At 39.0% G+C, this 13,615-nt stretch overlaps 1 protein-coding gene across 3 annotated transcripts in view; it reads right to left on the bottom strand.

Annotated features, from left to right (window-relative positions):
- Positions 1-466: 466 nt before the first annotated feature.
- LOC138787286 (leucine-rich repeat-containing protein 25-like) overlaps positions 467-13,615 on the bottom strand; it is a 68,910-nt gene continuing 55,761 nt past the window's right edge. For all 3 annotated transcript variants that reach the window (XM_069964512.1, XM_069964511.1, XM_069964513.1), the window contains exons 2-3: positions 12,651-13,521; positions 467-1,257 (exon numbers count right to left, since the gene is read on the bottom strand). In XM_069964512.1, the coding sequence (XP_069820613.1) occupies positions 1,089-1,257; positions 12,651-13,513 (1,032 nt within the window). In that variant the 5' untranslated portion in view covers positions 13,514-13,521 and the 3' untranslated portion in view covers positions 467-1,088. The remainder of the gene's footprint in view (positions 1,258-12,650; positions 13,522-13,615) is intronic.

The raw sequence follows: 13,615 nt of genomic DNA, 5'->3' as shown, positions 1-13,615 counted from the left end.
TCTGGGGAGCTTTTTTTAACAGATAGATTACAAAAACACACACCCCAAACACATTTCTTTCTTTCCATTGAAGTAATCTAAGTAATAAAAATAAAGTATTATACATAAGATTTTCTACATTTTAATTTCCACCGACCATTTTTAAGATTTTTATTTGCTTGCTGCTTTAGGCTCGGTTCACACTACGTATATTTCAGTCATTATTGTGGTCCTCATATTGAAACCAAAACGAGGAGTGGATTAAAAACACAGAAAGGCTCTGTCCACACAATGTTGAAATTGAGTGGATGGCCGCCATATAACAGTAAATAACTGCCATTATTTCAATATAACAGCCGTTGTTTTTAAATAACAGCAAATATTTGCCATTAAACGGCGACCATCCACTCAATTTCAACATTGTGTGAACAGATCCTTTCTGTGTTTTTAATCCACTCCTGGTTTTGGTTGCAATATGAGGACCACAATACTGACTGAAATATACGTAGTGTGAACATAGCCTTAAATCATATTTGTGCATGTGCTGTTAAAGCAATTTCATCATACATTTAGGTGTGCAGTTGTATATACAAATTACTTCTTATATACATATTTGGTTTAAAAGAAATTAACTGTTTACTGTGGTGTATAAAACCACAGTGACTGTGATGATACCAATTTAAGGCACTACAGGATGTTAAAATAATAGTAGTAACTCGCAATTAAACTAGACAGTATTTTACTGTATATGGCGAAATAATTTGTAGTTTATACCATTCTGTGCTCGCCTTGTAGTTTATTTGTACATTACCTATTCTGCACCTGTTTTATACATGAAACCTGGGCAATCTGTGCGGTAACTCACAGATATTTGCAGTTAACTAGTTCATCAGAAATTGCTGAGAATTCAAAGCAACTCTAGACATGGTACATATACAAAGTACAAAGAATCTACATGACTGGTACATGTTTCTACTAGATACGGTAAATGTCATACAGGATTAACCTAATTAGCTAAATAGGTCCCAGAGGTCAAATCAATAAGAAGCATTTATCAGTGACCCAACTCAAAATGTTATTAAATATACATCTATCTTGTCAACAAATGCTTAGTGATCTGGTAAAATGTACACATCATCATCTTCTTTGTTACAGTTTTTCATGTGATTAGGTTCTGAGTAGTTATAATAAACCCCTTGGGTGTTGGTGTAAATTGGTTGCTCCCCATCATTGATATCACTTTCCAGATAAATGTCCTCTTCTGCCACATGTTTACTTCTGGTAAAACAAAGCAGACAATATTAAAACCAATGACTCATACATAACATATATATTATACATTTTATAGATATAGATAATTTAGGTGACTATACAGTCTTAATGGGGGGGAGGGGCTATATAATTTCCGGTAACACAGTATACTGAAGTTCTCATAGGCTTCCATTATAACAGCTCATATCAGCCATTTAGATTATAGATGAAGGGCCAGAGCGTGAGCACATCAGCCCCTTTAACTTCGTATCAGCACTCAAACCGCCACCAATACAAACTTTAAGGCTATGTTTACACAATGTTCTTTTTATGAAAAGAAAGGCCATTCTTTTATAATGAACTGATTTGCATTGTAGTCAATGCAAACAATGGCCATTGTTAACACAATGTATGCCACGGCAGTTGAAATAATGATCATTTTAATTATTTCAGGCTGTTGTCCATAGACTTTAATGCAATTTGCATTTAAAACAACAGCCATTGTTTGTTACTCAAAACAACGGACATTATTTTCAGTGCCAAATAATGGCTGTTGTTTATACATTGTGTGAACATAGCCTAACGCCTTAAAAGAAATGTCTCATCAGAAAATAAGAATTTTTGGTGATTTTTTTCTAATTTTCCATTTTACCTATTATATAATAAAATAATCCTGAAATCTTGCAGTTTTCATTCTCACCTTTAGGTCTAAAATTAGGAGGAGATTTATCAGACTGGTGTAGTAGAATTGTCTTAGTTGCCCCTAGCAACCAATCAGATTCCACTTTTCATTCCTTACAGATTCTTTGAAAAATGAAAGGTGGAATCTGATTGGTGCTAGGGGCAACTAAGACAATTAGATAAATCTCCCCCTTTGTGTTCTCTCTGTGGTGATAAGTGTGAGCTGTATTTTGTTTAATACATTCAATGACTGTTTGTGAAAAACAACATTTTGTGAAAATATAAAAAAAAATGTATTTTTTTTAGAAATGTGAAATCCTCTGCTTAGACAAAGGCTAGTCATACCACATAAATAAGTAAAAAATTACAAAATATATCTTTATGTTAGCATTATTTGATAAGTGTCCTTTTATGACAACTGATTTTAGTGACAAATTTATTTCTGAGATTGATTTGAGAGGCCTGTATGCTAGTAACCTCCATAAATAAGCCCATATTAAAAACTGCACCTCCCTGTGGTACCAGTACAGAGGAAAGCCCTTTAAAGTGACTCAGTTTTTAAAACTACACTACTAAATATTCATCTAGGGGTGTAGTGAGCATTAAGACACAAGAGTTTGAGGAAAGCTTTCAACATTAGACCATGAAAATAAAATAAAAATAAAAATTATTAAAGTTAAATTAATTCTTGGTTTGAAATCTCTAATTTTTACAACGTATGATATAATGCTAAAACATTTCCTCAAACACCTGTGTGGTCCATATACTCACTACACCCCCTAAGATGAATTCTTTTAGGGGTGTAGTTTCCAGAATGGGATCGCTAGTTTATTGTACTAGTACCACAGGGGGTGTTACAAATGTATATGGTGTCTAAACATGGTTCTAGCAGAATCTGTACTAAATATGCAAAATGGCGCTCCTTCCCTTATGAGCCCTGCAGTGAGACCAAACAGAAGCTTATGGCCATATATGGGATTCTTTTTTATTCGTCTTTGTAGAAAACTTCTAAGCCCTCTAATGCTATTTTATGTTATGTGCCATTACTATCTTTCTTAAAAACAGAAAATTTTAATCAAACTTCGACTAATGCAAAGTTACAAAATTGTGGAAAATTTCACAAATGATCACTAAAACTATTGACTATTATTTATCATTAACATAAAAAACAATGTGTCATTAAAAAACAATCTCAGAATCACTTGGTTAAGTTAAAGGGAATGTATTACCTAGATCAGACTTAAATACACAGTGGCCAAAAATTGGACAAAGTTGCAGGCCAACCTTAAAGGGGTTGGCCACTTTATAGTAAAATAGGTCAGTACAAAGTATTAGTAAGTGTACTCACTGTATATACTGACAGCAGTTCCCTGTTTACATCATAGAGCTAAAATCAGACTCCCCTCCTCCAGGGTGTGGTGCCCTGCTCTGTTTTGTTTCAGTCCATAAAATGGCCGACATGGAGGAGCATGTGACCATGCCCTGTCCCCTGTGTCCTCCATAGGCATATACAGGCTCAGTGGTGGACACAGGGGAGCGGCGCATGGTCAAATGCTTCTCCATGTAAGCAATCTTATGGACCAAAACACCACAGAGCAGGGCAACCCAGCCTTGAGGAGAGGAGTCTGATTTTAGCTCTATGAGGTACACAGGGAGCTGCTGTCAGTATATACAGTGAGTACACTTACTAATATTGTACACTGAGCAATTTTACTATAAAGTGTCCAACCCCTTTAATATTTATTGAAGAGTGCATGCAGAATATTTGACAGGGAAATGTTGTTGTTGCATGTACAACCCATAATGCACAGACCTGGCTGTTTAGAGAACTTGCCCCCATGTCATATGTATAGTTCACTTTAGGAGCTGCACTTTTATAACACCTTCTACCCAATTACTGTATATAAAAGCTCACTATCAGTAGTGCCCAAAATCTTAAAAACGACCCCTTCTTTAGGCCACTAACTACCCTAATAGTACTCCATAATACTGCCCCATAAAATAGTTTCCCTCACACGATAGTAACCCCCATTAATTCCCCCACGCAGTAGATAATCCCATAATAGTACCCTATATAATCGTCAGCCCCCTTCAATAGTGCCCCATATAGTAATCATTACCCCCTAATAGTGCCCTATGTAGTACTTAGCCCCCCTTAATAGTGACAAATATGGTACTTAGCCCCCAATAGAGTAATCAGTCCTCCCAATAGTGCTCCATACAGTTGATTATTACCCTAGCAGCAGCATCCGATTTCCTCTGCGGGCCAATGATAATGACACTGTGGGCAATAGTTTGACATGCCTGACCTAGATGTTCTTTTGCTAATTAGAGCAAGATATTGCAACATGTTATTTTTGTCTAATCTGCTTTATGGCTGGAGACACAAACAACAATAGACAGGACCTATCCCCTAAGATGAATGTGAAATATTACTGAGCATACTCTGTGACCTTTAAAGAGTTCATTCCATGTGTATCTTCTATTGTGTTAAAATCTGGGCTATCTATTGGTGTCACCATTCTGTACAGATCACTTTGCAGTGTCCCAGAACCCATGTGCCATTGCTATTCTGTTTGTATGTAGGTCGGCACTAAAGGAAGCCATATGCTGGGTATTCTGTGGATGGTAAAGTGTTTATTGCATTTTCACCACTAGGTGTCTCATTATATTTTTGGCTATGGTAAAAGCTGAATGTATCAGTGTTATAGGTTAATGATGTACGTGCCTAAAATATTTTTCACTTGTCTGGCACCAGCTGAGAGTTGGCTCTCTTTATTGCATACCTATCAGTAGTCAGTCTCCCTATATCCACCATCCAGTTGCCTCCATAGAGGTCCATATATAGAGGTGAGGCAGCCCATGTGAGGAGTTCTTTTAACTGCCTCTAATGAAACTTTGGTCTAACTTCAGATTCTTCTACAACTCTGTATACCTGCTTACAGCAGTGATTTCAAGTATTATAAAGGGACATTGCCAGCCAATGTTCAAGTTATATTTCTGTACTTTGTTTACAAAAGAGCTGTATACCGTTTGCTGCACCTTTAAGAAAAAATTCAGTAAAACTTTCAACGTGTCTAAGTTATCCTTGATTCCTCTGCACTGCACCACCACACTACAGGGATCCATACCTTAAAGCGTAACTATAATTTAAGTAGCCAAAAAATGAAATTTCACGAAAAAAAAAAGCCCACGTGTTACCCTTTAAAAAGAGCCCTAAACTGTGTTGACAGCTTAAAGTGTCACTGTCATTAAAATTTTTATTGCTGAAATCAATAGTATAGGTGATTTTAAGAAACTTTGTAATTGGTTTTATTAGCCGAAAAATGAATTTTTATCATGAAAAAACAGTTTAAAGGTCTTCCCCCGTCTTCATGGTTTTCCTATGGAGAGAGAAAGTAAAAGCAGCAAAACAGGAGAACAAAGAGTTAACTTACATTCACATCCCGGGCTCTCTCCTGTGACAGTCAGCCCCCACCTCTCTGACCTCTAATTAGGGCTCTGAATAGCTCCCCCACTGAGCAATCCTTTGTTCTCAGCTCTCAGCTGCCTGCTAATCTCCTTCCCCCTTGCCCCTCCCCTCTTCAGAGACCAGACAGATCCACTGATGAAAAAACAGTCCAGATTTCCTGATTCTGAGGAGTGGATGACAGAAAGGAGAGGAGGAGGGGACCTGGGGAAAGGCTTTTTACATGCAGATAATGGAATATGGCTGTATCCCAGTTTTCCAGGCGGTCCTCCGGCTGTATCCACCCTCTCCACGGAGCGGGCAGACAGCGGCAGTCAGAAGCCAAGAGTTCAGGTTCATACGAACCCGAACCTCGGCAGGTTCGCTCATCTCTAATGGTATCACACACAGTGGGATCAGATAGAGTCCTAACAAACAGTATGACACAGTTAGATTAGATACAGAACCTTAGCAGATGGTATCACACACAGTAGGATCAAATAGTGCCCCAACATACAGTATCTCACAGTAAGATTAGATACAGAGCCCCAGCAGATGGTATCACACACAGCGGGATTAGATACAGCCCCAACATACAGTATCTCACAGTAAGATTATATACAGAGCCTCAGCAGATGATATCACACATAGCGGCTGTTTTCTGATGCTGCTGCCAGAGTCCTTACAATACTGCTACTCTGTACGGATTTCCAGGGAGGGGCGTGTCAAGCAGGATTGCAGAAATAATACAGGAGCAGACACAGAGCTGATAGGACATTCAGCTTCATGTATTTAAAAAACTGTTCATTTTAGCTTATTAATGAATATTGCGAAAATTCTTATCATGGACTAAGCTAACTAAAACTAAATGGTCAAAATATTTTATAGTTACGCTTTAAAGGACAACTCCAGCCAAAACATATTTTTCAATATGTTATTACTTATAGAAAGTTAGACAAATTCCTAATGTACATTAATTATTGTAAATGCACATATATTGCTATTTCCCTTAATTTAGTAGATCAGGCAGGGTTTGGATTCTGTAAAAAAAAACTGACATCACAAATTAGTTGTAATTCCTATGGAGTGTCCAGCAGGGGGCGCACTATATGTAGAAGCCTATGGCACTGTATTGTTTTTATGGATGTCTATATAAAGTAATGGAATGGAATGTACACTATGCTTTATTGATTCAATACATTTATGGAATACTTAAGGGAGCAAAGTGTTCTTGCTCCCCAAAGTATTCCATAAATGTATTCAATCAATGCATTTGGAGGGCACGAGCAGGGAGGGAGAGAGGTGCCTGTGCCTCTAACTAGCTCTCCCCTGCCTCCCTGCTTGGTGCTTGACACATATACACTGTACTACTACTCCCATCTTCTGCTCATAGGGGAGTAGTACCAGGGCCATGCCCATCACCAAACAGCCCCCCCACCCCCACATATACACTGTACTACTACTCCCATCATCGGCTCATAGTATGAGCAGATGATGGGGAGTAGTACCAGGGCTATCACCATCACCAGCACATCCCTGCCGCCGCCGATGCTGCTGGGCGCAGGGGGGAGCCACTCCTCACACAGGGGCTTCTGAGCAGTGCAGGCGCCATCATGCCCCCTCCGCTCCCCCCTCCTCCTTATTCCAGGATCCAGAGAAACTTAACCACTATCCCTGGGTTGACTCACCGCCCGGCTGCAGCTCTCTGCTCACACATACCGGCTCCAGGCGGGGAGGTGTCAGCACTGACTATCCTCACCCACACACAAAGGCTACGTGCTCCTGCGGGTTGGGGGAGGGCGGACGCGGCTCACAAACACCTGTGGAGTAACTTTCAGGCACTGGCGGCCCCCGCACCCGTGAACTGCAGTGCATCAGCGGCGGTGGCAGGGATGTGCTGGTGATAGGGATAGCCCTGGTACTGCTCTCCTATCATCTGCTCATACTATGAGCAGATGATGGGAGTAGTAGTACAGTGCACATGTGGCGGGGGGTTGCTGTTTGGTGATAGGGATGGCCCTGGTACTACTCCCCCATCATCTGCTCATACTATGAGCAGATGATGGGAGAAGTAGTACAGTGTATATGTGTCCCACAGCACCAAGCAGGGAGGGAGGGGAGAGGTAGTTAGATGCACAGGCCCCTCTCTTACTCCCTGTTCGGTGCCCTCCAAATGTATTGATTGAATACATTTATGGAATACTTTGGGGAGCAAGGACACTTGCTCCCCAAAGTATTCCATAAATGTATTCAATCAATAAAGCATACTGTACATTACATTACTTCACATAGATATCCATAGAAACAATACAGTGCCATAGGCTACTACATATAGCGCGAGCTGGACACTCCATAGAAATTACAACTGATTTGTGACGTCACGTTTTTTTACAGAATCCAAAACCTGCCTGATCTACTTAATTAGGGGAAATAGCAGTATATGTGCATTTTCCATAGTTAATGTACATTATTTGTACAATTTGTCTAACTTTCCATAAGTAATAAGATATAAAAAAATACTTTTGGTCAAACTTCTCCTTTAAACAGGAGTGTGTTGGGATCCAGGGAGGGTACATACCACTCTGAGCCTGTGACAAGTGCTGCAGCAGTACTACAACACCTGCCCTTGCAAGTTGAGTCTAGCACCTCCAGCATCTTTACAGCAGCTTCCCCTTATCAACAGGACACAACAGGAAGTCTTAGTTTTAGACCTAGTGTGGAGAATGAAATCTGCAAGACTAACAAAATCAGATAAACACAGGGAGCTTTTCACTAATTATTAATCACCTCTGGATGCTACCTATGCTTAAATTATCATCACAATCTCTAAAAAGGAAAAACACATATAGGTGCACCCACATATATTAAAAATATATATACATTTTATTTAATATAGTTCACTTGATACACAAAAGAAAAAGACTAGACAGAAAAAACATAAAAACACTACATAAAAACACTTAGAAACACCAACAAGGGGTAAATCCATCACAGAAGTAATCATAATAAGATGTACTTCTACACCGGGTAGATATGCCACTAAGAAACAAACATATCCATTTATTATTGTGTTGTTTTTTCTTACTTATTTATTTATTTTAATCATGTGACACTATTCTATGCTATTAAGTGTTTTCTTTATATCTTATCATGGTGCATGGGTTGTGAGCAGATTTTTTTTGAAGCACTAGCACTTTATTGGGATATTTTGTACAGTACCTGCACTTTATGTATTTATATTGAAAAATCATGTGAGAATTTAAATGGAGGTAACTTAACATTATTGTGGACCTTGTTTGTTGTAGAAATACATCTTATTATGATTACTTCTGTGATGGATTTACCCCTTTGTGGGTGTTTTTAAGTTTTTTTCTGTCTAGTCTTTTTCTTTTGTGTATCAAGTGAACTATGTTAAATAAAATTTACATATATTTTTAATATTTGTGGGTGCACCTATATGTGTATTTCCTTTTTTTGAGATTGTGAAAACTGCAAGAAGTCAGCATTATTTTATAAAATATAGAATGGAAAATTCAAAAAAGATATCAGCAAAAATTCTCAAAATTCTTTAAACTTTTTTAAAGGTGTTAGCACTATGCACATAAAGTGAGACAGATCAAATTAGAAAAATAGGCCTTGAGTCTGGGGGCCAAAATTAGCTTGGTCCTTAAGGGGTTAAAGTGTAGCACATTATAAAAAAATCTCAAGTCTTCCATTAGTTATCAGCTTCTATATGTCCTATGTATTCTTTCAAGTACGACACAGAGCTTTCTGCTGACACTTCTGCCTGAGACAGGAACTGTCCAGATCAGGAGAGGTTTTCTATAGGGATTTGCTGCTGCTCTGGACAGTTCCTGTTTTGGACAGAGAGCACTGTGTCAGATTGAAAAGAAAACATTTCTTGCAAGACATACAGCAGCTGATAAGTATGGGAAGATTTAAAATTTTTAAATAGAAGTAAGTTGTAAGTCTATTTAACTTTATATATATATATATATATATATATATATATATATATATATATATATATAAAGTTAAATATATATATATATATATATATATATATATATATATATATATATATATATATAAAGTTAAATATATATATATATATATATATATATATATATATATATATATATATATATATATATACACACGCTGGATAACCCCTTTAAATTTAAAATACAGCCACATTGTATACCTAATGTCTAGCAGCTTTTTGCTTTTATTTCTGCTGTTTGAACATAGACCATGTGGCCCCCTGTCAACCTCTGTTAGGCCCTATAATCCTAAGCAGAACATGCAGTCCCCTCGGAGTATGGAGCAGGGAGCACAAATATATGTCAGGGTGTCTTGTGTATGAGGGCAATGAATACGTGTTTAATCTGGTCACCAACAGCAGATAAAAGCTAAACAGCACTGGGAAGTAGGTTGATTCACTTTTACTCAAGCTCCATTTTATTCACCTACTTCCCACAGGTAAAGGCCACAGATTCCAGGGTTTTATGAGGTTGCTGTGGACTCTTCAGCTGTCCTCAGCCACTCGGGTTTGTCCTACATGCCAGAGTTATAAAGTGACCTTTTCCATCTGTTATATGTTAAAATGATACTGTATCCACCCACCCACCGCTTTAGACTGCTACGGCGCATGCGCACTGTTTAGACAAGCAATGAATAGGAGAAATCTTATTCCTAATGATGAGGAGGTTGGGGAGGAAGAAGGGAGAGGCGTCGCAGGCCTAGGACATGGAAGCTGTAGGCCTAACCTTATTGACCTGGCTGCTGCAGATTAAAATATAATTTCTTACCCTAACCAAGGCAGTGGGCATATTTTAACTCCTTCCCAACCAAGGACGTAATTATGTCCTTGGTCAGGTATGGGTGTTCAGAGCTAGGCCGCACGGCAACCCGGCTCTGAATCTTCGCGATCCCGGGTGTTATTAATAGCGCGGGACCACTGCTATTAACGGAAACGGTCCGATCGCCACGCCCACTTCTGTGCCATTTAGATGCAGCTGTCATGGCTGACAGCTGCATCTAAACAGCTCTTTATGCCCCATCCCTGTTGTGGAGTGGGCAGATCGCCCCCCCCCCTCGCAATGCGATCGCGGAGGGGTGATCCGTTTAACTCACCCGGCTGGGCATCATTCTGATGCTGATCCCGGCTCGGTATTCTGCTGATCTAATCTGCAGCAGACCAGACCAACAGAGCACCGATCGAATGGATCGGTGCTCTGTAATATATGCAGCATTGATCTCAATGGGATCTCAATACCCCCAGGGGACTTCTAATTACTGTGTAAAAAATAAATAAAATTTTTTCTTTAATAAAAAATCCCCTCCCCTAATAAAAATTTAAATCACCCCCCTTTTCCCATTGTATAAGTATAAATAAATAAACAAACAAACATATTTGGTATCGCCACATGCATAATCGCCCGAACTTTTAAATTTTCACATCCTGATCTTGCACAGTAAATGGCGTAAGCGCAAAAATTCACCAAAGTACAAAATTGCACATTTTTGGTCGCATCAAATCCAGAAAAATTGAAAAAAAGACGCATATATGCAATCAAGGTACCAATAAAAAGTACAGATTATGGTGCAAAAAAATTACACCTCAACCAGCCCCATAGACCAAAGGATAAAAGCGTTATAAGCATAGTCATAGAGCAATCTTAACCCCTTAAGGTCAAAGCCAATTAGCTTTTTTCACTTTATGTGTAAAAGGCCATAGCACTTGCAATTTTTCACCTAGAAACCCATATGAGCCCTTTTTTTTTGCAAAACCAATTGTACTTTGATAGGCATTATTTTTCCATAAAATATGCTGCAAAACCGCAAAAAAACATTTTCGCTATCAAATAAAAAAAAAAAGGAATTTGTTTTGGTTTCGGGGAGTTTTGCATTTACGCTGTTCACCCTATGGTAAAACTGACTTGCACTTTGGAATTTTTTTGCGCTGACGCCGTTTACTGTGCGAGATCAGGAATGTGATTAATTAATAGTTCGAGCGATTACGCGCGCGGCGATACTAAATATGTTTATTTATTTGTTTATTTATTTATATTTATAAAATCGGAAAAGGGGGGGTGCTTTGGACTTTTGTTAGGGGAGGGGATTTTTTTTATTAATAAAAACACTTTTTTACTTTTATTTTTACATCACTAGAAGTCCCCCTGGGGGACTTGTGTATACACAGCACTGATCTCTCATAGAGATCAATGCTGTGTATATACACAGCAAAGATCCATTAAATCAGGGCACAGCAATCTATTGCCGAGCCGGGATCAGCGTCATTGCGACGCTGAGGCCCGGCACGGGCAGAAGACCAGATCTCCCCACCGCGATCGCATTGCGAGGGGGAGATCCGACCCACTAGACACCAGGGACGTGCAGTACAAAGCACTTCAATGCAGCTGTCAGGCACGGGACCCGCGCCGGCTAATAGAGGCACAGCCAGGAGCCAGGAGCGGTGCCGTTCGGAGCGGGGTCCCGGCGAGACCCCGCTCTGAACACCCCCTGCGGCACCATGACGTACCAGGTACGTCATGGGTCGCTAAGGGGTTAAGGAGCATTTCGAATTTTAAAAAGGTTTTTTAATTTTTTAAAAGCCATCAAATAAAATAAAAGTTACACAAGTTATACATCGTAATCGTACTGACTTGAGGAACATAGATAACATGTCAGTTTTACCATAGGACAAACTGTGTTTTTTTCTGGTTTCACAGCATATTTTATGGAAAAATTAAGTCATTGCCATTGCAAAGTACAATTAGTGAGGCAAAAAATTAGGGTTCATGTGGGCCTGTAGTTGAAAAAAAGGAAGTGCTAAGGCCTTTTAAACGCGAGGAGGAAAAAATGAAAGCGCAAAAACGAAAAATTTGCTCGGTCCAGAAGGGGTTAAAAGACCAGAACCTGCAAAGGACTTACACTCATCAAACAGACGGTACCAGTGGTTTGGGGAGGGGGGCGGTTGATGGATACAGTATTGCTTTAATCTGTCAGAGCAGGGCTATATTATTGTCTGTAATTTTTTTTAGATTTAGTAGTACTTGAATAGATGTGCCATACACTAGGCATGTCTGCCAAACCCTCTGCAGCTCACATTCACTAATCCACTATTTTAATCTTTTTTACTCAGGTGGCAGCTCAGCAACCCTGCTGTTTTAGGCATATGCCCCTGGCCAGGCTAGCCTGCTGGTACAATCCCATATGCAATAATTTATGTTATGCTCATACAGATTGTTGAATGTAGCACACAATAATTCAGAACATCATAGCCTACCTGTAAGGGCCTCGTTCATGATCGTTTTCCAAATAGCCATGTGGTTTTGCCTCACTAGTCCCCACATGACCAACAAAAACATTTTCATAATCTTGTCTGTGTCCTGGGCTAAAAGTTGACTCTGTACTTTCCATATTCCTTGACATATAGCGTGGTTGCCCATGAGCAGGTGACTTGTCTGCAGCACCCTTGTTTTCTAAACTTGAAGTTCTCTTCCTCTTCCACATATACAGTGCCACACTGCCAACAGTCAAACCTACCATCAAAATTGGTAAAGCAATATACAGTGCCAGATATTGGTTGTCACAATTTTCTTCATAAAAGTCCTTAAGGCTTTTCCACACTGTAGACTTGATGCACAAACTGTTTGCAGCAACCCTTGCGTATTTTGTAGCATTCACATTTATATGCATCATTATGTTGCCAACCAGGTCACACCGACATTCTACAGTCAGGTTAATAAGCGTCTCATGGAAAACACTTCTAGGGATTTCTGAGATTGAATTACCTTCAAGAGTTAAATTTTCCAAACGTGTTGAATTTAAAAGAAACATTTTTGGTAAATGTTCTATTCTATTGTATTCTAGGTGAACTTCTTTCAAAGCAACGGCAGTAGATAAAAAGTCTTCAGGAATATCTGTAAGATTATTGTTAGATATATCCAGCACAGTAAGTTTGCCATAATTACTTTTCTTACTTGTTTCAATTTTAATGATGTTTTTATTTTTCAACTGTACAGTTGTACAATTGCTAAAATGTGACCAATTGAGTGTCATATCAGTTATTTGGGAACATCGATTGTTTGCATTTTGGGTGTTAGCAGGAGCATGAAGAAAGATCATCAGCATCATTACTGCCCACATCTTTTTTTCTGGAAGACAAAAGCATATTTTCATTTTTTATGAAGCGATTAACCCCTTAAGGACAGAGCCTGAAATGGCCTTAAGGACAGAGACAAATTTTAT

This window comes from Dendropsophus ebraccatus, chromosome 3 (genome assembly GCF_027789765.1).
Source record: "Dendropsophus ebraccatus isolate aDenEbr1 chromosome 3, aDenEbr1.pat, whole genome shotgun sequence".
In the NCBI taxonomy this organism is placed as follows: Eukaryota; Metazoa; Chordata; class Amphibia; order Anura; family Hylidae; genus Dendropsophus; species Dendropsophus ebraccatus.
This window is presented reverse-complemented; position numbering and strand designations above follow the sequence as displayed.